The 27,818-nt window shown below is 44.9% G+C and overlaps 1 protein-coding gene across 1 annotated transcript in view; it reads left to right on the top strand.

Annotated features, from left to right (window-relative positions):
* The first annotated feature begins 2,075 nt into the window (after positions 1 to 2,075).
* GREM2 (gremlin 2, DAN family BMP antagonist) overlaps positions 2,076 to 27,818 on the top strand; it is a 107,872-nt gene continuing 82,129 nt past the window's right edge. Inside the window, exon 1 of the mRNA XM_045983657.1 lies at positions 2,076 to 2,542. Coding sequence (XP_045839613.1) covers positions 2,412 to 2,542 — 131 coding nt within the window. The 5' untranslated portion in view covers positions 2,076 to 2,411. The remainder of the gene's footprint in view (positions 2,543 to 27,818) is intronic.

Raw genomic sequence — 27,818 nt, forward strand, 5'->3', positions numbered from 1 at the left:
TTTTCTCTAAGTCGCATGACTAATTGGGTATAAGAGGTATATGCTTCCATGAATGAAGGAAAGAAGGCTTGAATTATCACCTAAAATAAAGTATAAGATTTATCTGTGACTTTAAGTGATCCATGATTTTATTTGTAAGGTCTTTTCAGGAATATAACGTGCAACAGTGATCTCCCCAAATAACAAGCAGAAAACATAACAACCTGCTTGATTTTATCAGTCGCTTCTCTTGTTTTGGAAAAGCAACTCTAAGAAAGTACAAATTATTGGCAGCTTATTAGAACATGCCATCATCTGTCCTGGGATACTGTGTAAAATAACTATTTACCAAGTTGGTCAGATGATTTCGAGAACTGTTAGCTTGTCTATGCAAAGACACATGGGAATCCAAATCTGCTATATTAACACTGCACTTCCCTTCGGATTGAATATTCTGTATAGAATAGTAATCTCAAAAAGGTAAGAAGGAAAGCAGTTATCCAATCTCCCAGCTCTGCCTGCTGTCTACCTTCATAACACAGGCAACTTTATCCTTCTCTGACTTTGTTTCTCCACCTGGAAAATCTGGAAAATCTTACCTATGACTCCTTTCTTTCTATGCCTATTGAGACCTTTAGAAGACATAAGCTTCACACATTCAAAGATTTATGTCAGTGTCATTTTTAAAAATATTTTATTTATTTTTTGACAGACAGAGATCACAAGTAGGCAGAGAGGCAGGCAGAGAGAGAGGAGGAAGCAGGCTCCATGCTGAGCAGAGAGCCTGATGCAGGGCTCTATCCCAGGATCCTAGGATCATGACCTGAGCCGAAGGCAGAGGCTTTAATCCACTGAGCCACCCAGGTGCCCCCCAGTGTCATTTTTTAACTGCTTACTTGAAGAAAGGGAATGGATTCGAGTTGTAAAAGTAATAAGGAGACGCCATTTGGAAGTTGGATTGTTGTTGGCAGAAACCAATGTGGCCAAATGTGGTTTTGTTTTTGTTTTGTATTTTTGTCAATTTCAGCTGGTTTCAGGCTGGCCCATTCCAAAAAATAAGGCTTCTTGGAACATGTCCAAGTAGGAAAAGCAAGGAGGTAGTTTGTTTGGTGACAGTGAATTCCAAAAACTAATTTTTGTTTCCTGTGAGGTTGCAACAAAATGTGTTACGAGCGGGGCTGAAACCAGGACATCAAATACGAAACGAGTAGACAGAAGGCATAACATTGGGGGGGGGGGGGGGGGAATTTTCCAATCTAAAATCAAAATACAGCTCAGTGATTTCAGAAGCAATGTTTCTCGTCAAGAAGAACCGTCATTAAAATTTAAATAGGCACAAGTGAAAATGATTTAGGGGTGATGGACGCTAAGGGAGAGTCTGTTTTAGAAAACACAGTGAAGTTTTATTTTATGCTTAACTTCCCCCAGTCAAGCTTGTCAGATCTCAGAAAAGAAATGGGGGGGGGGGCTCATTCTCAGGTGAGCGTTTATCACTCTTGACCTACACAGACTGAAATTTTTAATCCCGGTAACTTTTTCAGCAGAGTCTCACCAGCTTTCTTTGGCCAGTGAATCCCACTAAGTGAGTGTCTTCAGACCATCAGTGGAGACAAGACCCCAAAATTTAATAGCAACAACAAAATGCAGGAGCATGCAGGCGTCCCCGGAGCCTTCCGATAAAACACACGGAGCCCGCGCAGCCCAAGAAGTGGTCTGGCGTCATCGGCCCGTGTTCACTGGATGCAGCAAAGTCTGATCTGCATTAGAAACCTCTGTATTCAATAAACAAAAACAGGGATAATGACCAAAGCGCTATTTGGAGCAGAAAACAAACTCAAGCAGCGAGCGTTTTCCACTGAATTCATTCAAGATTTTATTAGTGGAGCTCTCACTTCGGGTATTGGGCTCAGCTTGCCTTTAATTTCATTGGCCTCAGTTATTCAAAACAAAAGGAGCCTGATGTGTGCGTGCGTGTGTGCGCGCGCGTGTGTGTCCGCACACACTCAGGCTTTGCACATTCCTCACATTCAAACCCGTCCACAGAGGGAGGAGGCAGACCTGAGCGGGGCGAGCGGGCTTTGCGGGTCCGGGGATGGGGGGTTCCCCCACGTAGGCAGGGCGGCTCGGGCTGGAAGTCCGCTCGCAACAACGCTCCCGCCGACCGCAGGGCTGCACGCCCAGCCGGGAACGAGCGGAGGACAAACCCCGCGAGCGAGGGCAGAGCGTGCGGCCGCGACGTTTGCGGGTCCGAGCGCAGCCCGGCGGGGGCGGGGGCGCGGCGCGCGGAGCCAATAGAAATCCCGGGCCGCGCTCAGACCCGGGCGCAGCGCCGCGCCGAGGCAGAGCCGAGCCGCGGCCGGTGCACAGGCGCTCGCCGCAGCCCCGCGCGCCCCGCGCCGCCCCCGCCCGCGCGCGCCCCCGCGCGCCTCCGCATGCGCGTCCGCGGGAGCCCGGCCGCCGGCCCCCGAAGGCGGCAGACGCAGAGCAGGCGCGCAGCCCGCGGGGCGCTCAGTGGCTCGCCCGACAGGGCCCCGAGGACGAGGCTTCCATCACGTCATTGCAGGTACGTCGCGACCCCGGGGCGCGGACGCGGCTCCCCGTTTCTGCCCCCGCGGGGCACTCGAAAGTCATTGGCGCCGCCGCTTCCTCGGCGGGTCGCAGCCGAGAGCGGCGAGGGCGCGTCCCGGGTCCCCCCGGAGGGTGCAGCGGTTGACGCGCGTTCGGAGGGCGCGGGGTCCGGCCACCCACTCGGTTATCCGCGGCCGCGAAGGGGCCGTCCAACTTGCTGGGCGTCCCCGTCTCTAAAGCGGCGCCGGGCTCTGGCGCTGTCACGCTGCCCCGGCAGCTCCTGGTGACCCCGTCGTAGCTGAGACCACGGCGAGGCGGACCCCGGCTGGTTGTTGGAAAGCGGGCTCCGAGCCGTCCCCACCGCCGCAGCAGGTCGGACCCTCCTCTGAGGAGCAGGAGCCCGCGCGGACTGAGCACGGTTCTGAGCCTAAAAGCGCGGCGGGCGTGGGCCGCGCTCGGGAGTGGGAACAGCGCGGGGTCGCGTCGCTGTGGCGGGAGAGAGGGAGGGGAGGACGGGGCTTCTCGGTGTCATGGTCAGCGACTCCGGTTGTGGACTGATTTATTTGGGCATTGTCTTCTGAGTTGAAAGTGCATCTGTGTTGTGCACACTCCGGGGGGAAGGATTCCGAGACCTCGCGGATCACTACACTCAAAGTCATGAACGGGAACCGTGTCGTAGCTGGGATCTTGGGAGGAAATGCCCATCTGGGACTTGAGTGTATTGGATGCTGAAATCCGTAGATGCCTGGCCATGTCCTGGCCTGTCTTTATTCATTTTATTTTGAGACATGAATTTATTAAAAAAAAAATATATATATATATATATAACCGTGTTTGATTTCAGATTTTGAAGATGGTTATATAACTTTCTTTTTTCCTGTGGATTACTTGTGATTAAATTAGCATTGCTTAATGAGTTCAGTCTTTGCCTCAGAAAAGCCAGTGGGGGTTGAATGAAGGCTGAGTTAAAAGATTAGTCTTGCTTTGGGCGATCCTGAAACAGCTGGCATAGAGCCGCCCTGAATCCCCGAATAAGAGCTTTTCCTGCAGTGAAGGACTCTGGTTCCACGAGAGAATGGCCCTACAGCAGGTGCAGGGCAAGAGAACTTCAGTATGTTCTCTTACTCTTCTCAGTGGATTCTTGGTGGAACATATTCAAACCCTCCACTGGTAATTCACAGTTCCCCATTCTGTCATGCCTGGATTGTAGGGCGCCCCTGATCCAAGCCATGTGCCTGCCTGAGGTAGATAAGGAAGATATAAGAAAGGTATTTGTTTTACATATCACAATGGAGAATTTACACTGACCTGTTTTTTTTTTTTAAATCAAATTGTCATTAAGGAAAATGCATGCTTAGCTCGACCACAGAGTCTTGAAAAGTGTTCATAATTTTGCCCAATGCCAAGTTCGAATGGCATAATGGGGTATTGAAATCATGTCAAAGAAGAGACATGGCAAGTGAGTATTTTATTTTGCAGAGAGAATTTTGATTTTATATGAGTATTCTTCTCTTTTTACATCACAAAGGAAACATTGTCAGGAATTTACCTATTTCAGTAAACACTAATTAATTGACCTCACTCAATTCTATTTGCAGTTAAAGGTGTAGTTTTGCATCACTATACACATTTTTCAATCAATAAGTATAATATCTGAAATACACGGAGGCCCGTTTCCCTCTTGCCATCCAAGCTCGAGAGCAGTTTTGGACCTGTCAGCAGTGACAGTGTAAATGGGAGGCTGAATATGTATACTTACACACACACTTTGTCTGCACTAAGAGCTTTCAGAGGTAAATGTAAACCGTGCTTTGATTACTCATTGTTTCGTGCTATCATTCTTCACTGGGAGAAGTAATCGAAAGTTCATTCCCTCTGTGTTTTCGGAAAGCTAGCTAGAGCTTTAGATACCCTCAAGTTACAAGTTTGGGAAAGTTTAAACAAGGTACTTGCCTTGAAATCTCTTTAAAGTAAACAACTCCTCCTTAGTCCTCTTCTTCTAAAGCAAAGGAATGGAATTAGGCTCCCAGTCCAGGGCAGAGTTCTTATTGATATGGAGAGGACTGGCCCGCCTAGGTCAAGGACAAACACCGAGAGGCTGCAGAGGCACCGGCACACAAGAGATCATACCAGCCACGTCCTGCCCGGTTGCAAGCACTTTCTCACTATCAGGGTCCACTATGTATTTAGGAGAAAGTGGTGAATTAGAGCAACTGGCTGGGCCAGGTATTGGGCTTAAAACGAGTCACACAGGGAGCCAGCAAATAAGACAAATCGTTTCGAAGGGGAAATAGACAGTTATAAACTTAGCCTCTGGTGCCATTTACTCCTGTGTTTGCTTAGCTGTTTCTCTTCCTACCCCAGAGTTCTCTTTTCTCTAAATTGGACACACTGACCTTATCATGTGTAGAACGAATTTTGAGCCCAAGTCAGGCTAAAGTATGGTCCTCATGCCCCTAGTCTAAATACAGGTGTTTCCCACGGCCACCACTTCTGGGTGGGGATATGTCTTTGACTGGCCAGCTCGTCCGTAGGACCCAGCTCACATGGACCGCTGATGTGCAGAGCAGAGTCCCAGAGCCACGTGGCCTTAAGAGGGTGATGAGCAGGGAGAGGGTCAAAGCACCGAGAGTGTGAGGGGAGATGTATAAAGATTGTCATCCTTAAATAGGAACCCAAGAGTCGAAGGCATAATGAGTGTATTTCCTCAAATTAGCTTCCAGTATAAACTTTCAGTGTGATTTCCTGAATATTTTAAACAAACTCTCATGTGTACACACGGACCTTGCACCCAGGTATGGGATGAAAATAAATACATGAAATGTGCTGTTAACACTCACCAGGAGAGGGCAGTGTGCAAACTGGAAAACGTGACATTTCCTCTTGACCAGGGGTTCTCGAATCTCCAAAATAGCTAAACCTGTCTCCCTAACAGTAGGCACGTCTTCCCTTTGAAAAGCAGAGTCGAGAGCCTTACTTAATACGGGATACACCGTTCAGAAAGATTTGTTTCTGGGGCGCCTGGGTGGCTCAGTGGGTTAAAGCCTCTGCCTTTCGCTCAGGTCATGATCCCAGGGTCCTGGGATGGAGCCCCGCATCAGGCTCTCTGCTTGGCAGGGAGCCTGCTTCCTCCTCCTCTCTCTCTCTGCCTGCCTCTCTCCCTACTTGTGATCTCTATCTGTCAAATAAATAAATAAAATCTTTAAAAAAAAAAAAAGAAAGAAAGATTTGTTTCTACTTTTGCCTCCAGAGTTGGAGCCGCCCAGCAAGATCAGGAAAGCCGCCTATTTAAGAGAGAACTCGACTTCTCTGTCTTTGAATTGGCTTCATTCTTTGAAGCAGTCCAAGTGGTCTTTATCTTTACTCTGCCAGGAGATGGGTGGGAGAAAGGGAAGTAGAATACAGAGGGGAAAAAAAGAGAGAGAATAGGGTTTTTTTGAGTTGGTTCTCGAGGGGAAGTTTTTCTGAGCTGCTTTCTCCGTACACCTTGTCATTGTTTCAAGCATGTCTCAAAGGCAGGTTCAGGGCCACAAGAATACATTTTGTAAATTGACAGTCAGTAGTGTCTCTAGAATCTTAGTGAATTTGGTTTCAAAACAGAAGAGCTAGAATAGCTTTTTTTTTTTTTTTTAGTGTTTTCCAGAGTCTAAGACTTGTGCTAAAAAAATAAGAATTCTACGTCTACTGCTTAGAATCTTAGAATCTCCAAGATGGTCAGACCTAATCCCTACTACACCTGGTCCAGCCTTTGAAAAACCCAAGGCTAATAAGCCTCGCACTGTTCTTACTTTCACAGATCAGCCATATTCTAGGGACAAACTATAAATGTGCACAGAAGAGAGAAATAATCACTCTTCAAGTGGGCAACCTGGAGCTGGCAGAGAGAATTCCTGCATGCTTCATCCTAATTTAGCTAGGTTGGGGATTTTAGCTTCAGGAACACCCTTGTCTTTTTGCCGTGATTTGTGCCGTCAAATGCCACACACAGCTTGCTGCTAAATATGAAGGCTGTTTAGAACGCAGCTCAGAGGGGGGCTTTAAAACAAAGTCAGGGAGGCCCAGAAAAAAAAGCATTCTTGGTGAAAAGCTGAGGTTTCTCCTGAGAGAAGAGGAGGCAGAAGGGACCCTGGGCTGGGGATGGGCACACGAGAGTAAGGGAAGCCATGACCTCTGTGTCAAGAAAGGGTAGTGCTGAAGCTTCTGGAAAGCAAATCCTGGGACCCTCAGGCTCTGCCCAGCAGGGCTCAGCCTTGAAAGCACTTCTCTCTGGGGCCACTGTACTCTGCTAGGAGGCGTGGTGTCCTTGAATCAAAGCAGGAGGTTTTTTCAAGGACGAAGTAGAGATGTCTCGGTGTCTGGGAAGAAAGGGAGGTCACTGCGTGTCTCCCCTGTTCTCAGCCAGATTAGCCTCTGCAGGACTCCCTTGCACTGTCTGGAATGACGCAGTGCCCTAGTGCTGCTGTGGGAGCTTGGGGGAAAGGGGGGAACATTTGTCCAGGGTCATCGTAGAACCCAGCACAGTGCGGTAATAGTGGGGCGTCAGCAACAAGGGAGGGAGAGGCAAATCCTGGAGGCTGAGAAGCTGCATTGCCGTTTCTCAGTTTTTGATATAGCCCTTCCCAGCTCCTTCAGTCAGAGAAACTCTGGATTCTATCTCTTTTTTCTAGATTACTTTGCAATAAAGGAATCCCATGGCTGAAGGGGAAATCTCTTTAAAGGCACTTAGCTGTTTGAGAGGCAAAGCAGGGGAAGTAAGATCATGGGCTGCGGGCGGATACAGTAACCCTCAGGAGAAGACACACCTGAGGGTTTGTTCCAGTAAGAAAACATTTCCGGATTACGAGGGCAAGGGAATGTGAGACAAAGGAAATACATGACTTAATGAAAAAATTCTCCCAAAAGAGGGTTTTTGAAGGCTAGGACACCAAGAGCACAAATATTCACAAACATGACTTTCGTGGTATGGATTAGTAGCAGTTCCGAGCTAAAATTCTCCACTCCTGTAATTTATTTAAACATCGAGAGAGGGAAGAAAAAGAGAACACACTGAGCAGGGGAACACTTGACTAGCTCATGTGAAATGCTAAGCTGAGTTGACTTTGCCTAGAACAAATACCGTCTGCGTTCACAATTATTCCACCTGGTTCTGCAGGTGGGACTCTAAAAGCTGAAGGAGGCTAATCTTATCACCGATGGGAAACTCGCCACCTCGCTCTGCTTTTATGCAATTACAACACACACCCTGTATAATGCATTATATTTTCTAATTATAGTAGCAGTGTTTCAGGCAAGTCGATAGATGTGTGATATTGTACTTACAGTTAATGAAAACCCAGCAGGTCTATAATGAGATTTCATTGCCACCTGCTTTTTCTAGGAATCTAAATTTCATCCAGTTTTCAAGCCTATCTTTAATTTTCCCTTACTGATCATTTTACAAATTAAGATTCATCTAACACTTGTTGAGTCCTGAACACATGCCAGATTATACTAGATACGTTCCTGCATAATATATAATTTAATCATCACATGAACTCGGAGGATTTATCTTCTGCAAGTTTTATTTTTTTATTTTTTTTAAAGATTTTTTTTATTATTTTATTTATTTGACAGAGAGAGATCACAAGTAGACAGAGAGGCAGGCAGAGAGAGAGAGAGAGAGGGAAGCAGGCTCCCTGCTGAGCAGAGAACCCGATGTGGGACTCGATCCCAGGACCCTGAGATCATGACCTGAGCCGAAAGCAGAGGCTTTAACCCACTGAGCCACCCAGGCGCCCTATTCTGCAAGTTTTATTAAGGCATTGATTATAACCAGGACATTAGAAAGCTAAAAACATAACCATTTATGCAAGCATTCATTCAATAGGTAGCTCTTGAGCTTCTTTGAACAGCAGTTAACAGGAGCAACAGTAACAAAATCATCTGGTTATTATCGCTAGATGATCCTTTGCATTTTGTTTCCACATACATTGTTGCACTTAATTCCTGGATCAGCCAGTTCCTCACACATGTGTAAACAGCAAGCAAACATCTTTCTATAACACCAACTCGTCACTACATGATTGAAACTATGTATGTAGAAATAATCTTGACTGACTGTTGATTGAAGTCTATGGTCATAGGAATGTCTTATTTGGTAAACAGATGAAAAATAGTCACCGTCAAGCCCACTACTGGAGAGAAAAAATAGATTGTGTTTCTTTTAACCCCTTTGCTGAGGACATGTTCATGTCTCAGGGCCACATCCTCTGGCCCGCAGAGAGCACCCCTCATTGTTCCTCATTAAATATTTGCAGTAATACAGAAATGTGTAGCTTCAGATATATAGAGCTGTCTCCTAGACTTCAACTTGACAAATAATATGGAAAAAGTACTTAAGATATCTCACTTCTGTGAATTCAGAGAATGTAAACTTTGGAGAAAACAGACAATGGCATCACAGTGTTTCAGAAGGCCAAATGATGTTAAGACCCCTTTGACCAAGAAGAGGGTTATCTGGTTATTATTAAAACTTACTAAGCTAGAAAATCAGAGGACCAGGTTTGCACCTGTTCCTGTTTTTCACATCGGAAGTGTGGCCTTAAGGCGAGCCTACGATCTCTTGAGCTCACTCTTTTTTTTTTTTTTATTTCTTTATTTTCAGCGTGACAGTGTTCATTGTTTTGGCACCACACCCAGTGCTCCATGCAGTACATGCCCTCCCTATTACCCACCACCTGGTTCCTCAACCTCCCACCCCACCGCCCCTTCAAAACCCTCTGGTTGTTTTTCAGAGTCCATAGTCTCTCAGGGTTCATCTCCCCTTCAAGTTTCCCTCAACTCCCTCTCCTCTCCATCTCCCCATGTCCACCGTGTTCTTTGTTATGCTCCACAAATAAGTGAGACCATATGATACTCACTCTTTAAAAAGAGAAATGGAAGTGGATCATCGTGTTTCTTTCCAGCCCTAAACATCAGTTCTACATGCTTCCCTCTGTGACGATAGCTGACATTCCTTGAAGGATGACTATTTTTCAAGTCTTTTATAGGTATCATCTAAGCTTTATCAAAAGCCTAGTGTTCTTGTTATTATCCCCACCTTACAGGTAAGATAACTAAGGCTTAGGGGGATTAAGAGCTTTCAGCAATTAACACAGACAAGCCAACTGCGAACTGGGATTCACACCTCCTCCCCGGCCTTTCCCATTGTATGTTGCACCTTCATTCACTTATTTATAGTATGTGGAGCGGATTCTGTGTGCAAGGTGTTGTGCAGGCTTACAGGGGATGATCATGAAGAGCTCAAATAAGTAGGAAAGACAAAGAATATTCTAGCAACTATAAGGGTGTTTGCTGAGTGTGGTAATACAGGAGGCTTTGCAAATCTGTGGTATTATTTTGTCTTGTTAACAAAACCATTTGACAGTTTAAGTCTACTGATTGTAAGAGCTCAACTCTTTTCTTTGTATCATTTTGGATGGTTCTCCCCCTCCAAGATAGCCTGGCGTTAGTCTTCCTTGTATAATTATTTTTGTCATATGTTTACATCTTTCACTAAATTTTAAATTTCCCTTGAGGAAAGAAGCCATTTCTTATTCATCTTTTGGTTCCCCAGCACAGAATTGATGCTTAATGAATTTTACCTCTGCTGATCTCCCACTATGTCTAATTTATGGCTCGCAGCAGAGACTCCTGTTTATCTGCCAAAAGGTGCAGTCTTCAAAAGCTTTGGGTGGCTCAGTGGGTTAAAGCCTCTGCCTTCAGCTCAGGTCATGATCTCAGGGTCCTGGGATCGAGCCCCGCATCCGGCTCTCTGCTCAGCAGGGGGCCTGCTTCCCTCTCTCTCTGTCTGCCTCTCTGCCTACTTGTGATCTCTGTCAAGTAAATAAATAACATCTTTTTTTTTTAAAGGCTTTAAATACATACATTCGGTGTAGGCTAAACAAATGATAAACTCAGTCATTCATCTGGGAGAAAAAAACCTTTCTTTTATTCCTTTTTCCTTTGTGTTACTGATCCCTTGTGTAACACATTAGTGTTTAAAATGGTCATTTCAGAAACAACCTGAGGGTTTTGAAGGGTCAGGGGTGGGAGGTTGGGGGAACAGGTGGTGGGTAATGGGGAGGGCACGTATTGCATGGAGCACTGGGTGTTGTGCAAAAACAATGAATACTGTTACGCTGAAAAAATAAATAAAATGGGAAAAAAAATGGTCATTTCAGTAGGAAAATCAAACCGTCATTAAAAGTCAGTTAATCCTCTTTTTAAACAACTTACTGCTTTGACTTTAAAATACTTAATCAACCATTTTGACACATTTTTCTTCCCCAAGTGAGAGATCACTTCATCATTAGAGGGTGCCAAGGTGTCCCTCCAAGTTTATCCTTCCTTCCTCTGGGGTTGTGTGGGCTGGTCATAACACACTGGAATGCTTGCTAACTTTCCGGCGGCTGTGCTTTCATTTGGAAATTAACAAACTCTAGCTCATGCAGAGAAAGTGATAAGGTTACCAAAGTATCTGGAAACAGTGTCGGGTTTGAATTGGAAGGCTTAATTTAGGAGAAGCAGGAGAGTTCAGGAGGACCAATTTGCTCTGTGTGGTTGCAAAAAGCAGATTTTTAAAAATCTCTGTGAGTTCTCTGTGGGGTTAGTCTGTGACAATTCTGGGGTAATCTATGACAATTCAGGGGAGTCTATGAATTTGGGTGGTAAAAAATGGCATCTTTGTCTCTACTGCCCTGAAACCGAAATTTCCCATCCCCTTTGGTTCTGAACGTGAGCAGCATTCCCCGGGGGCATTAGCAGAACCATCGCCATGTCACCAGTAGAATCAGAGGTATTTTCATACTACACCACAGTAGATACAAATGTTTCAAAATATCACTTACGCATACCACTACTTCAAAATTATGGTGCTTATGATACCTACTTCGAGATCTTACTATTAACATGTACGGAAGACCACATAAATCTATATCACACTTTTTAAAAATATGTTACTATATATACATATGTGTATGTTTATGTTTATATATATACACACAGACGTGTGTGTGTATACATACATAGTGCCCTATTAAGAGTATACATTTCTGAGGGAGCCTGGGTGGCTCAGTTGGTTGAGGGTCTGACACTTAATTTCAACTCAGGCGACGATCTCAGGGTCATGAGAGCCAGCCCTGCATCAGACTGTGAGCTGAGCTTGGAGCCTGCTTACGATTCTCTTTCTCCTTCTCTCTGCCCCTCCCTGCTCACTCTCTCTCTTTCTCTCTCTCTAAAAAAAGAGAGTATACACTTCTGACCTTAGAAACATTATCCTGAAAAGGAGCTTCACTAGACCCAAAGGAAGTCCATGGGGGAAAAAACGTACCCAACACTGAGGCTACGTGGTCGAGACCAAGAGACAAAAGTCCATTGCTTTCCTCAATTTCGGTTTGCAAGGGTCTGAGCCAGCCGGCTTCTATAAGGAGAAAGAGACAAGAGTCCTTCATATCTTGGTGTTTGTTTCTAGGTTAGTCTCAAACATCAGTAAGTACTTGTGAATGGGGTGGCTGAGGGCCACCATTACCGATCAGGTCTGCCTAGTGCCCGAAAAAGTCAGAGACTCACCGCTTGGGGTTCCTAGGTACAAAACTCCAGGCTGGATTGTAACTGTCTTTCCATTTCTGGCTTTCCCTCCTGCGCTGTGAGATATCGCAGGGGCCATGCATTGGCATCTTGGTGTCTCCAATCCAAGAGACTTCGTGTTTGGCGAACGAACTGGTGGGTGCCCCTATAGAGGTCACTGTTGTTGCAGAACCAGTGGTCCCATTTTTAAAAAATAAATTAAGGAAGAAAGTATGAGAAAGAATACTTCTGATTTTACTCGATATAAGTATCATCTTGGGATGGGCTCACGGAGAGCATAGTTCTGGACCACTGAGTAGCCAAGTGAAAACCTCAGAGAAGAATTCTGTTCATGGCGAAATGAGCAAATTCTCTTCTATTCAACTCAGTGGAAATGCTGATAGCAAAGACCTTTCGGGGTGGCTGGGGCCTTGGTGGTCTCTGATATCTTTTGGGGGGATAAAGCTTTTTAGTTGGGACTTGGTTAAACCGAGGAGGAGAGAAGTTCTCCTTCACAGGGATGCCGAGGTATTTCCTGCACGTGGAGCTCATTCTTCTGGGGTGTCACAGACTTTGGGAAGGTCGGGCTTATGCTGGAAGGCAGAGTTGGGAGGGGACAGTAAGGACTCACCACGCAACTACTATGCATTTTAGGTATTTGAGCATACAGTACGTCACTGAGTTTTTATAAAAACTTTTTGCAGTAAGTACTGCTGTCCACATTTTACCGACAAAGAACTGAAGTTTATTGAGCTTCAGTAAATCTCCTAACTTCACACAGCCGCTCAGTGGCTCGGTGAGCATCATTCTGAGAGCTCAAGAACTCCAAATACAAGTCCGTGCCTTGTCACTACAACAAAGGGAGTGTGCCCTTCTAGTTTAAAGCGTGAACTTTGGAGTCGGATAAACCTGGCTCTGTTCCTATCTGAGGGCACTGTTTCTTAGAAGCAGTAATCCTCATCTAAAATCTCATAGTATGGTTTTAAGAATTATATGAAATAACGGTTTCATCCCAGGCACAAAAAGCAGTTCTTGTTACTGTCTGTATATTTTCTTGGCAGCTTTTTGATATTACTGGGTAAGGGGCAAAAAAGCAAAGGTCTTCAGAGTGGATATCTGTGAATATTTAGTAAAAGTACAGTGCATTGATGGGAATGCCTTGGAACTGGGAGTTCGGATCCAATTTTTTGAACTGAGACAAGTAAAACATTTGAGTCTGAAGTTTATCTTTTAAATGTAATAATTATTTAGAAGAGTTCATTAAACACTCTCCCTGGAACCATTGATTCTTTTGACAAATATTTACGGGTCCAGAGCTGGAAATGGCAGAATATCAAAAGATGGATCGTATTTTCAAGGAGCTTATAGCCAACGGGGAAGATAAAACATATGTGTCAATAATGAGGACACCAGATTAAAACTGGACAAAATTGGTAAAGAGGCAGACAAACGAGAGGACAAAGGCATTGGAGGAGTGAGAAGTTATTTCCATTGAAGGATTTTTGATGCTTCCAGTAAGGCCTGGACAAATCATGCCACGTGCCACTTTGAGTTATTTCCTGTCTGGTTTCTCCAGCCCATGACCTGTGTTCTGTATCCCTGTCTTCTGACTCGTTGAGTTTTAGAGATACAAATTAGCAATTTATTTAATCTTCTCATTTTCCACAGAAGGAACTAATAGCTCAGAAAGCTGTGTGCCTTGTAAGACGGCTGACTGGTTATTTTGTAGAACTAGAAGTGGAACCAGGTTCCCTGTCTCCCAATCTATTCCTCTTCCTACCACACCATGCCCCGCAGTGGGCCTCCACCAGGACGCTAAGCCTAAATCAACAGTACACAAAGTGCTGCAGGAGGTTTCACAAAGGTCCAAGGTGCAGGCTGCGGGATGTGTGCCCGAGAGGGGCAGAGACCATTTTGCTTTGGGGACAGTAGAAGGATTTTGTATAAATGCCGTGTAGTCTGTTGTTTAATTTGGATGAACTTTTCTCCTGCTCTCTGCAATACCAGATAATCCTAGAGCTTGCACTCCCCAGGGCTGAGGCCCGTTGAAATAGTCCCAGTCATTTGTAAGAAGTCCCGCTGAGCCTTCAAATCACATCATGAACCAATGGAAAACGGAATGAAGTGGTAAGAGGAGGAAAGTCACTTGGCGTTCTCCTTCCCGGGTCGCCAAGTGTCATAGTGCTTTTCGGCTTATTAAAATAATAACAATGACTTTCCCTGCCCTCTGTCTGGACCAAGGATGGATCTTCTTTTGTGATCTATGCAGTCAGGTTTTTCCACATCCTCAGCAACCAGTGTTTTCTCTAGTGAGACAGGTTTACTTGGTCATACTTAGAATGACTTTAACTAACAAATGCAGCCCCTGGACAGGATTTGGGAAAAGAAAAGAGCTGGTGTCACAGTCATCCAGAATTTTCCCCCTCCTGTTTGTCAGAGGAAGGGCGCTCTCTGGAGGGAAAACTTTCTTCTCTTCCTCGGCCAGGTCATTTGGCTCAGTGCTCCTTGTCCCTCCTCGCTCCTTTTATTTCGGAAACAGACATGCGCAGAACCAGACAGCCCCCTGGGACAGGTCGCCCAGTAAATAATGGACACCTCCCTCCTGTGTGGCTGTTCCTACCCGTGGTGCCCCAAATGACTCTGAGGGTCAGCAAGAGATCGATTTTTCTCTCTGTGGGAGAAGTACTGTCCCTTACGCAGCCAGGAAGGTGTTTTCCTCCTGGAGAGAAAGCAGCAGGAAGACGGGCACGGACCAAGCAGGGTATATCTGAGGCTGGAAAGCTGCGTCCTCCCTGGTTACTTCATTCATGACTGCTGCCCTACTCCAGCTGAGTTTACGTGCCATTGACCTCAAGTAATTGGGCTGGGGAAGATGAAACAACTAAGTCTTTATGAAACTTCTTTTTATCCAAATTTGGAGCAAAACTCGTGAACTCTGTTCTTGGGGTTGAATGAGACAACATCGCTGAAGGCTTGTGTCTGAATAGGCACCATGTGGATTTGTGCAAAGGGAAGCAAGTAATCCTCAGTTGTAAAAATATCTGTCTTCCTAAGGGTGATAGGCACCCACATGTTTCTGTCAGGTGGTTTTGCTATAAACAATATTCTTGGACTAATAGGAAAATTTCCTTTTATAGTGATGGTACGTTTTCCCAGATTATCAGTGTAGCATGCAAAATCCCACAACTTCAGAAACTCCACAGATCAAAGGCAGAGAGGCCAGTGAAGTCGTTAGACTCACCACCCACCAAAACAATAGTTTGGCTACCAGAAAGCCCCTTGACTGACAACAAGAAAGTGTGCTCTCACAATTGCCAAACTGCACTGTGAAAACTGATATGCATTCCTAATTCCTGCATTCGATATTCCTGTTGTTTCTCGATGGCAGTAAAACTCAGATTGTCTCCATATGATTAAAACATTGGCCAACTGAGGTTTGGGGCCGTTCGGTCAATATTAACTGCTGCGGTGTTGAACTGATTTTCTGTTTCAAGCGACAGCCAAGACTATCAAATAAACCCAAAACTATTTATTAGGGCAGCTTCTGAATATATAGGCTGTGACTCATGACACAGACTCAATAATCTCATTAAAGGAGGGGAAAAGATTTTTTTCCCATCTGTGTAAACCCCCTCGGTAGCTGGCCTGTGGTGTAGGTGCGTTGGAAATGTCTTTGGAATGCGTGAAAAAAACGAGTAACTTAGAGCGTGTGGATTCGAAAGTAAGGACCTGTAGCTGTTTAAATATAAAAAAGAAGTCACAGATCATGTTAACAAATTGACCATCCGTTTAGCAGGTTAGCCCTGTTTTGTCAAGGTTCTGATTTATATACAATCACACATTCCTGAGTGTTTACAGTGTGGCAGGCTCTCGGAGTATAAAGGACAAAGATTCAGTCCTGCCCTCCAGCAGCTCCCCGTCCAGCAGGGGAGACAAGCACTAGTCAGGTAACAAATAACGGCAACAGTGGCAACGTGGCTCACTAGTTTTGCTTTGTAGAGACTGTAAAGCACACATCACACTGCAGGGGACCGTGACCGTGACCCCATTACGCAAAGTGGTTCACAGCCCCGCACACATCATCTCTTCCATGGTTTCATTTCTTGGTTTTGGTTTTGTGGTTTTTTGTTTTCGTTTTCGTCCTTGTGATAGGACAATAGACGTGCTGTGCAACCTTCTTCTGGCCCCTTGGACGACTAGTAAAATGCAAACCGTCTGCGGCATCTACAAGGTCCTGTTGGCTCGCCTGCCTGTGGCTTAGGAGGCTCCTCCGTCCGGGCACTTGGAACTCTCTGGCTTCTGGGTTTTGCTGCACACCAGAGACAGTGGTCTCATTCCTGGCTTTTTCCAAAAGGATCGTAGCCACGATCATAAAAAAGGATTACTGGAATCCCAGCAAGTCACATTCAGGTGTAGCTCTTTGGAAAAATATGATCTGAAGAAGGCAGTGTGCCTCAGTAGAGCAGTAACACTCCTCGTTTCTGTTTTCCGATCTGGCGTTGGCTGGGTTTTAGCTCATGACAAAGAATGGCACAGCGGGCTTGTCGTTTCCAGCCTTTATTGACTTGTGTGCAGGCCAGATGCAGGATGGAGAAGTGAATATCAGAAGGTCAGATCCTTTTCGTTTTTCTTTTTTCTCCCCCCTCTCTCCCGAAGTACGCACAAAGAGATAACCAAATGTTTGTTTTTCAGTCAGAGCATAAGTTTGGGTACGTCTACGTGACTGGAGGCAGCTGAACGAGAATCCTGTTTCATAACAGGCGCCTACGTGGAGTGATCTAGATGGCTGTCCACAGCCCAGATGACATTAAACATGAATTCAGTCACCTTGTTTTATCGGGGGTGGGGGTGCACACAAATGACCGTGGTAAGTAGTAATGGGGGACAAAAAAAGTCAAGGCATTTCTCTGTAGTTTTGCATTTCCTTAGCTGCCCCTGGAAAAATATAATGGATTTCAAACATTGACTAGGTTTCCGTTACATAAGAGATATTGTATAAAATGATTCATTCGATTCAGGATTCCACCTCATGTTTAAACAAGGAAGATATCCATGTCCCAAAGGAATTCAGAAATGCCAATGATTCACTAATAATGACAAGAAAAATAATTTCTGCCATTCGGTGAGCCCATCCATAGTAGAATAATCTAATTATAACTGTTACTAGAGAAGGCCACACCTCATTTAGGACTTACCATATTCCAAGAACTGGAGTCAGTCTTTTTACATGCATTTAAGCCCGAATAACAGTCCTGAGAAAAGCATTGTTATCTCTGTTCTCCAGAACTCAGAGAGTCACGTTTATTTCCCCTTGAGCGAAAGTTAGGCCCCCGGTCTATCTACCTCCAAAGCTCTAACTCCTAACCCTCATGCAAGATTTTGACCTTCACATATTATTAGGTATTTTACAAAGACAATCCTATCAATATTCAAGGCAACCTTACAGTCAAGTCTTGTTATTATTCCTTTCATACACGTGAAGACCCAGAGCCCCAGTGCCAATAGCAAAGAGCCAGAATTCAGACCCAGCTCGGCCTGCCTCCAAGGCCCTTGCTTTCCGTCAAGTCAGGAGTATGCTGCCTACAGATGTGTTCCCGGACGCGCTCCTCACCCGCGGGTTGCCTTCCTTCCCCCGTTTTCTGGTGCCTGAAATTCCCTTAATAGGAAATAACACCTTTCATTCCACAGTTGGGAAGCTGACTTGGAAAGAAGAACACTGCTGGGGTATTTGAAGATTGACCAAAGAGCTCTGGGTTGCCAAGGCCAGTATACAGGTGCACGGGGGGAGGGGGATGAAGGAAAAGGGGTACGCGGGGAGGGTCTGAGGGCACGACACTGAGAGGACAAAATAAATTAAGAAAAGGAGCCTGAGGATTCATGAGGAAAGGAACTACTTCACTGTTTTTCTGAGGGCTAGGTCAGGGAACCGCACTGCTTAGTATTAAACAAACAAACAAACAAATAGAAAACTCTGAACTAGGTTTTCCTTTTTTAACTTCACTGTAGCATTCCCTGAAAATACTATTCACAAGTAGATATGAGGCCAAAGAACACACACACCCTTAACTTGGGTTTTTCCCGGATCTTGCTCTTAGATCTTGTTTTCGGTTTATTATTAAATTCTCTAAAGTTCAACTCACGTAGGGTTATCCCAACTCTAATCCTAAATGGCAGAAAAAATTTCTCAGTCTAGTATTGCTGTCTTCCTAGACTCATATCCAAAGTTCTACCCTATTTTATTCCCCCCCCAAAAGGAAAATAATGTCCCAATTTTTATCCATTTATTCTTTTATCAGCTCTTTACTGAACATTTTCTCTGTATGAAGGACTTCAACCCCAGACAGCAACTGACCGACTGCTCCCCATGTCAAGAGTCGCATGTGGGGGCTTCTGGGTGGCTCAGCCGGTTCAGCGTCTGCCTTCAGCTCAGGTCATGATCCCGGGGTCCCGAGACTGAGCCCCATGTCAGGATCCCTGCTCAGCAGGGGAGTCTGCTTCTCCCTCTTCCTCTCCCTCTGCCCCTGCTCGTGTGCTCTCTCGCTCACTCTCTCAAATAAATAAATAAAATCTTTAAAAGAAAGTAGCTGTGTTTTGCACAGCAAGGAGCTTAATTTCTGGCCATAAAACTGATGAGACACCTCTCAAAACTAGGGTGGCCATAAAATTTATTGTCTAAACCAGACACTCCCCAGAGGGTGCTATTAATAATCCTGCTGGACAGTAGGCAGAGGGCAGGCCACCGCCGGGCAAATGAGGGCATGAAGAGCAGTGGTCTGGCTCCTCGCATGACATAACCCCTTCAGGAGAGCGCGGTCCTGGGAAATCATATAAGACGCTGAAAGCAATCACATGCATTCATCGACGAGCACGAAGAACCCTCCGTGTTCTAAGGCAGGGCTTGCCGCTATTAAGGATTCACTGACGAGCCTCACAGTCTAGTGAAAAAAGACTCGTACACGACTTGAGTTGGTAACAGCAGCGGCGCTAACCAACGTGCACAGAGAACTGTCCACATGACCTGCGGTGGACTTTTTGTTCGTTATCTCACATAATCCCCACTCTGTGCCATGAACTGAGTGGTATTTATGCTGGGCTTTCCAGTTGGGACGCTGAGACTCCGCGGGGAGGGCATGTCCAAGGTCTGTCGCACACAGCTGGGGGAAGCAGGGGTCAGGCCTGGGCTCCCGGCCACCAAGCTTTGCTTCTTCCCTGTGGAGGACGCTGAGACATGTCACAGTGGAGACAGGAGCCGGGTGACACGGGGGCACAAAGAAGGCTCCCACCACTTCCTGTGAGGCATGGGGGCCATTCGAGGAGGAGAATGTCACGGAGGAGGTAGCATTGGAGATGGGCCTTGACGAAAACGGAGAATCCCATCAGGATGCGAAGGAGTGGGATGGAGACCCTCCAGGCAAAGGTCCGGGAGAGTCAATTTCTCCCCAAAGCACCAGGTATAAAGGGCAGGGACAGAACCTGGGTCTTCAAAGTGCTTGTCTCTGCAGTGGAGAAGAGGAGAGGGCCTAAGGGTGACGGGAGTTCGAAGGCGCACAAGCTTTGGGATCAAGATCCCTGTTAGGGCCAGAGCTGGGTACACAACCTGGGTGCCCGTTCTGCTCTAAGCTCTTCCTTTCACTTGACAATTGACTCCAGAACTTTTTTTTTTTTTTTTAAGATTTTACTTATTTATTTGGCAGAGAGAGACACAGCGAGAGAGGGAACACATGCAGGGAGAGTGGGAGAGGGAGAAGCAGGCTTCCCTCTGAGCACGGAGCCCCATGCGGGGCTGGATCCCAGGACCCGGGGATCATGACCTGAGCTGAAGACAGATGCTTAACGACTGTCTTGACTCCAAATCTAATGCTGTTGCTAGAAATTAGTTTCCGTCACATTTCAGAATTCTGATATACTCCCTGTTATGCATTAAATCAAGGAATAAATCAAGAATAGAAAGACTTCAAGAAACCCTATTTGTCAGGTGACATCCAATGTTGGAGAGCCATCTATGTGAGTTTTGAAAATAATTAAGATGTACCAGTTTAATGGCCATTTTTTTGAGTTTAAATATTTTTTTCCTGATGGAAATATTTCCAAAAAGTGGCGTTTATTTTCCTGCACTATTCAATGTGACATACGACGGGTGATGAAACTCTCCTTTGTAAAACCGCTGTCATCCCAGAGAACGTCTGTTGTCCTCTAGGCCCTCATTTTGTATTAAGATCCGCATTTATTTATATTTAGTAAGCAGCTATAGAGTGGGGGAGGGGCAAAGGGAGCGGGAGAGGAGAAGCAGACTCCCCACTGAGCACGTAACCCTGCATGGGGCTCGATCCTAGGACCCCGAGATCATGACCTGAGCTGAGACCAAGCGTCAAACACTTCACCGACTGAACCACACAGACACCCCGATGCTATGGTTTCTTACTCCTTACGCTTCACCGTGGTGAATTTGCTTTATTAGCAACAGCAAACCACACAACAGAACTTAGGATGGTTAAGTATGAAATGGAAGTACCCAAGCTCGTGGGGAAGACGGTACAGGTAGAGGACGGCCTGTTAAAAACTGGTGGCGATTTTGTGCATGACTTTTGTACCCCCCGTTTTTGTTACCCAGAGGTCATTCTGACTGGGTTTCCAGGCCTTGGCCGTGTTCAGAGGTGTTGGATGTGTTTAGGGAATGAGGAGCCATTTTAATAGTACAGCTCTAGGCAATACAAGCTTGTCACTTCCATTTAGAACCATGGATGCTGACTTCACCACAACCTTGGACGGTTCATATAAGTGTGTTCTTTGGGCTCTTGTGACATCGAAGTTGTGAGAATGAGTTGTATTATGTTCATGGAACTATGGCAAGAACTCGTATGTTTGGAGAGGAAGACGTTCCACGTGATGAACAAGGATAGAGCTTCCTTCCAAATACCCACAAGGCCACCGTATCGTGGTCTCTCATGGTGTCCGTTAGCACAGTTAAAATACTTAGAAAACTAATAATCTCTTTCCACGTGAACTCGGTTTAGGAACAGTGTCTTACAGTTCTGATTGCATTTCACCTGAGAAATCATAGGATGTGTTGATTAGTATTCTTTTACTCACCTTCCAGGTGAAATTTAATTTTAGAAGTAGTCTCAAATCAGTCCTATCAACCTTTATCCGTTGATTTTTTTAGTTTGATGCATTTTGTCTTCCGAAGCCAGGAAGGAGTGTCTCACAGCTGTAGCCTCGGCGTTTATAATTCTTCCAGTTGTAGCCTGGAGTAGAGGCTCCAATCACAGATTTTTATATCCTTGAAACAAGACTGTAAAATTTTATAGCCAATTGTAGAACCACGGTCTGAAAAACCTATTCAGACATTTCAAATATGAACTTCATCGTACGGTAGAATTAAGAGTCATTTATTTTCGATCAAAAGTATCATAAACAGCTCCATACCTCGTAGTAAATCAGGAAACTAGATTGCCAGGGAAGGTACTGGGCCTACTAGTTTGGCTGCTGGAGTGGTTTCAAAAGCTGCTGGATGACCTCCAAAGGCCCCTTCCACTTCAAAAAACTCCCTTTCTTTTCAGCAAGTCATGACTTATGACCGGGTCTTGGGCAACTCAATCCATGGCCATCTGCAAAAAGCAATCCATTTCCAGATCATTAGGAAAATTACCAAGCCTAGCACTTAGTTGAGACAACGGCCAGAAAATGCTGGAGGTGGGGAATGAGGGGAAGAAGGAACAAATGTACTGGAAGGAAATTCCACCTAGAAACGATGCTTTGGCGAACATGAGTAAGGACGGCCAAAGTTGTAAGATATTCTGCACACTTGAACCAGCATGTTCTGTAGCCCTCGGTACAGACCTCCATAATCAGAGGCTGAGCTCCTGATTTAGGTCTGTCTCTAAGCAATGGAATGTCTTTCCAGTTTTCTAACAACGGGAATCCTACTTCACTCAGTTTATTCATTCAACAAACTTTCCTTCGCTTCTTGTATATGTTGGTCACTCTGCCATGCTCTGGCGATATCCTGAAGACCATGACTGCATGGTCCATACCTTCATGAGCCCATTACAGTGGCAGAGGGTGAAAAATTAAACAAATAAATCATAAATAATTTTGCCAGCTTCTCTGTAGAAAATAGCATGAATGTTGTTTTAGATTGAGTGGACAAGGGGAATTTCTTGGAGAAAACGTCAGTTAAGAAGAAGCCAGTGGGGGGCACCTGGGTGGCTCAGTGGGTTAAAGCTTCTGCTTTCGGCTCAGGTCATGATCTCAGGGTATGATCTCAGGGTCCTGGGATCGAGTCCCACATCGGATTCTCTGCTCAGCAGGGAGCCTACCTCCCTGTCTCTCTCTGCCTGCCTCTATGCGTACTTGCGATCTCTGTCTCTGTCAAATAAGTAAATAAAATCTTAAAAAAAAAAAAAAAAGCCAGTGGGGGATTGGAGGAAGGGGGTCAGAAGGTACAAACTTCCAGATGCGGGACAAGTAAGTGCTGGGGATATGGCATAGAAAATGGTGGCTACTTCTAACACTGCTGTATGATATGTGGGAAAATTGTGAAGAGAGCAAGAAATCCCAAGAGTTATCACAAGGATATAAATTTTTCTTTCCTTTTTTTCCTCCTGTTGTATCTACATGAGATGATGGATGCTCACTAATGTTACTGGGGTAACGGTTTCACAACATATTTAAGTCAGACCCTTCTGTATGCCTCACGTTCATACAAGGCTTATGTCAGTTACATCTCAGTGAAAGTCGGGGCGGGGGCGAGGGAGGAAACCAGTCATGCGGAAGCTGGGAAAAGCAGCCGTGCAGAATCCCTGGGCCAGGGACGAACAGAAGCAGGTGTTTTCCAGGAACTTCTAGAAGCCAATGTGCTCTGAGCTTGGCGTGCAAATGTCAGTGGCACAATTTGAGGTGGAAAAGCAGGCAAAGGTCAGATACTATATGGTGTCAGAGTCACAGTAAAGGACTCTGATACTGTTCTATGTGAATTTTATTCTATAGTAAAAGACTGAGTACAACACAATTAATAGCGTCCAATAAACCGTGTCTTCAGACAAATATTCTTGAACTGTAGATTGAATTACGACGCTTCCCTGCTAACAGAGCTGCTGCTCACCAGATAAGACAGTAACTCCCGGGCATCGAGGGGAGAGATCTTCGCCATATAACGTTGAACGCGTCTCTTCCATCCCTGACGATGTGCTCTGTGAGCCTGTAACCCCAATCCGCTCGACATTCCCTGAACCCATATTGCATTTTTCTTTGCTCATGCTGCTCCTTCCTCCTCACCCCTCCCTACCCTGACATCCGCCTGTTGAAATCCTGCCCATCCTTCCAGGTCCAGCTTAAAGGCCACCTGTTCCACCAAGCCTTCCCTGCTCCCCTCTGCCAGAACGTATCTTTCCTTCCTCTGTCCTCCCAGAGGACTTTCCACCTCCCTTAGTGCTTACCTCACGGCCTTGAACTGTAACTACTTATGTACGTCGCTCTCCCCCATGAGTCCAACCTACTAAGGTTCGACCAAATGGCCCTTGTGAGTTTGTGATCCCGTAGAGTGCCTGGTGGAGACAGTTCCGCTTGGGTGACAGGAAGTGTTGTAAAGAGGATGGGAGGTAGGGATTCGAATCAAGAATGAAACAAGAGTTATTGAGCAAATAACTCTGCTTTAAAAATCCTCTGAATAGACCATATCTCAAGGTTTAGGCTCCCTAAAAGCAATTCATATTTTTCCCAAGTCAGCCTCTCTTTTGACACATACGTGCTACTTAGCAAAGATACAATTTCCTAGTTAAAAGGAACAAAAAACAAGCCGGTCTGGTATTGGCTCTTCTAACTAGCTGCATGACCTTGTCCAATATTTGCTTAACCTCAGAGTCTACAGTTTTTCCATATGAAAAATACACATGGTGTTAAGCGCCCTGCTTTCCTGTAAATGCACCAAATGTTATACGGATGTGAAGTAGGAAGAGAGTTCCCGTTGCGTGACTGGATGAATTCCTACCCTACCTCTGCAGCAACACGGAGGCCGTGCTTTCGGTATTCCTGCTGGTGAAGAGACTGGAACAGGTGTCTTAGTTTGGGTAATACCAGAAGCAGACCCTGAGCCAAGGATTCAAGTGCGAGTAGTGTATGGGAAAGTGCAGGGACACAGGAGAGTGACAAGAAGTGATAGGAAAGGCAAGGCAGTCAATAAAGCATGCATTTTAAACCAGCAACCACAGAGAGCACATGGTTCTAAATCCAGTGGGACAACACGCAGAAAACAGTGCAAAATACAACCTCAGAGTCATCTTCACCTTGAAGTGAAAGAGCTGAGATATTAATACCCCTGCACCCGTCAATCATTCATTGATGCACAGTGTAACATAATGCAGTGAATAAGAATAGTGTATTAAAGCTTATTTATTTACATGGAAAGATGCTCAAAAAATGAAAACACAAGTTTAAAGATATATAATATATATGCTATAAACATGCATAGAAGTCTAGAAGAAAAATAAACATATATATGCATATATATGTATATATACATATTAAGTGTTCATTTTAGCAGAGGTTATGTTTGGGTGGGAGGTTTCTCAGTGACTTTATATTCTACTTATCTCTACCCTCTTATTTTTCTTTAATTGACATGTATTGTTTAGAGCAACTTAATTTCAAAATACAAAAAAAAAAAAAAATCAGACCCAAAAGTCAGATCGCATAATCAGACCAGAGAGTAAAATCCATGTAATTCAGAAATATCTATAATATACGTCGCATATATTTCCAGAATTCTCCACTGATTGCTGTGGTAACTGATGTGTCGTATTAAGCCCTTCCTGCAGTTTCCTGCAGTCTCTGATTTTTCCAGTTTAAATTCACTCTCAGGGGAAGAGTGGGCCGACTGGAACCTGGAAGGCATTTTCAAACATGTAGCTTCTTCGCCTGAGACACCTTTAGAGACCGGGTAAAGCACTGAAGTCAGTACTTTAGAACTTCCTTCTTTGAGAGCCATCTTATTTATCACGAGATAAATGGTTTTTCTTCTCTCTTTGAAGGAAGCAACATAGGAAAGTTGAAGGCTGATGGGTCCCAATTCTGTATTCTCTGGGAAAATCAACATGAATGCGTGGGGCTTACTTTTTGTTTTCCTTTGGGGCTGGGAGCCTGGTTCATGGGTTTCCCCTCAGCCCTTTTCCCCAGGCCCACCTCTTTCCTTACATAGCAGGCATCGGGCACTGGGTATCTTTTCTGCTAAAAAATCATCGTCCTAGACAAGTTTCTGCAGTTGGAGAACTCAGTGGACACAGAGAGGGTATGATAAAGGGAGAGAATGATGCTTCAAGATCGGCTTGTTCTAAAGATCTGCTTGTTCTTTGCAGAGAAGGGAGTCAGCATCCTTTTCTGCTAAGCAGCAATCAGGAGAAAGTCAAATTAGATTAATTACCTAGAATAAAAATGGACTTGTACTTTTGCTAGTAATGGATTTCTAGTCCAGAGAACTTTGCAAGTATTAATAGCATGCTAGTTCTTGGCAGATGATAATCATTAGTGAGCAAGGAACTCTATCCTCCTGAGATGATTTCGCTTTGTCACTATGTAGTAATCTTTGTCTTAGTGTTCCGTTGAGGCAGGGAGAAATTTTCCTTCAATCTGCTTGTGTAGCATTACAGTTTTTTTTTTAAAGATTTTATTTATTTATTTGGCAGAGAGAGATCACAAGTTGGCAGAGAGGCAGGTAGAGAGAGAGGGAAGCAGGCTCCCTGCTGAGCAGAGAGCCCGATGCGGGACTGGATCCCAGGACCCTGAGATCATGACCCGAGCCGAAGGCAGCGGCTTAACCCACTGAGCCACCCAGGTGCCCTAGCATTACAGTTTTGAGGATAAGGCTGAAAGAGAGCTTCCTGCTCTAATTACGTGTGGACTTTGCTTGTTTGTTTTTAATGTGGGTTCTGAATTAAATATAGTAAAATTCTTCTAAATTCTTTTCTTTGAGGACCCAAGTGGAAAGATTGTTCAGAGAAGGAGCTCAGTCGATGCAAATTCTTTTTTTAAATGTACAGGCTTCCTCCCTACTGGTAGTCTTACGTCAGTGTCCTTGAAACCCAGGACCAGCCTCATTCCTGGGTAGAGTAGGTCGCCATAAAACTATCGCAAAATTTTGAGGAGGTGTTTCACCATCTAGGAACTTTATTTCTTTTTCCGTAATCCCCAAACTGTGAAGTACATCTCCCCTGGGAGAAAGAATAGTATTAAATCTGTTTAATGTCACTCATTCACTCTGATTTTAACCCTTTGGTCACAGCCGAGTTGCAGTTAAGGCTGGAGATTGAGGGCAACCTTCACACCCTGCGTTGGCACGACCCGAAGAGTGAGCGCCTCCTTAAACTTTGCACCTGGGCACCTCACTGGCTTCACCCTCGTCCTGGCCCTGACATGTCGGTTATGCTTAAAGGGCCTTTACCTAGATAGTCTAATTTGATCCTCACGGCCATCTTATGAAACCAAGCAAATGCAGTGACCCCCACATCGATAAGGAGCCTAATTTGTGGATGAAGGTCTTGCAGGTAGTAGATGGACTAGAGCCTAAAGCTTCATTTTAATGCCATGCTCTCTGCACAAAACCGTGTTCTTTTTCCCAAATGGAAATGAAACTGCAAAAATAGGAGGGATGGAGAGACACGAAGGCAGTAAGGAGAGACCGCGCAGGACTCCTGGCTCGCTCTTGTTCAGGCACCAGGAGGGAAAGGGAGTAGTTGTGTCTCTGGAGATGTCAGCTTCAAAACTAGATGTGATGCAGAATCAAGGGCACAGGACCAGGATGAAGGAAGAAAGCAGGAAGAGGGGGATGGAAGAAGGTGATTTAGAAACTGGAAATGATGTACAGCGTTATTTGTCCATCCGAGCAAAATCATGGCAGGCAATTCAGACCCCGCTGTTTGAAGGAAGCACTTGCCCCGAGAAAAGGCGACTGGCCTCAGGTACATTCAGTGTCAGCCTAAGCAGGGAAATCTCCTGGTACCCGTGTTTGCCGAAACAGCAAAACTGGCAATTTCTCATTAACTATTTGCCACATCTGTTTATTTTTCCTAAATATTGTCTGCATTATTTTGTTGTTGTTGGATACTTCTGATGTTTACGCAGACTGCACGTACTCTCGTTCTCGTCTGTCCCTTTTTCCTCCACGAGACTAATGCATACTATGCTGGATATGCAACATTTTCTGCCATTAAGGATTATTTCCGAAGTGTCACATTCCAGAAATTGTTTTTAAATGGTGATTCAATGTAATTATAGATGACAAGGGAATGTGCAGGTAGATACAAGGAAATATTTTTTTTTAGGACTTACCCAGACAAAACAAAATCCTAAAATTCCATAAAGGAAGATTGTCATCATTAAAGTATGGTGGGTGAGGAGGAGAAATAAAATGCTAGAGGTCTTAGTAGAGCATATCCAAAGTGGGGGAGAAAAAAGTCAGTCATGGGATCCAGAAATAGTTTTCTGAGAAACACATTTTCCTAGAGTTTATTTACCCTTTGGAATTCAAGGTCATAATATATAGAGAAGTTGAATCACTATGTTGTGCAGGTAAAACTAACGTAACATTGTGTGTCAACTATATTCAGAGAAAAAAAATCTAAAAAGAAAAAAAAGACAAAAGAAAAAAAACTCACACAAATATTTGATCCTTGGTTCAAAGAAGAGAGAAATAC

This window comes from Meles meles, chromosome 17 (assembly GCF_922984935.1).
Source record: "Meles meles chromosome 17, mMelMel3.1 paternal haplotype, whole genome shotgun sequence".
In the NCBI taxonomy this organism is placed as follows: Eukaryota; Metazoa; Chordata; class Mammalia; order Carnivora; family Mustelidae; genus Meles; species Meles meles.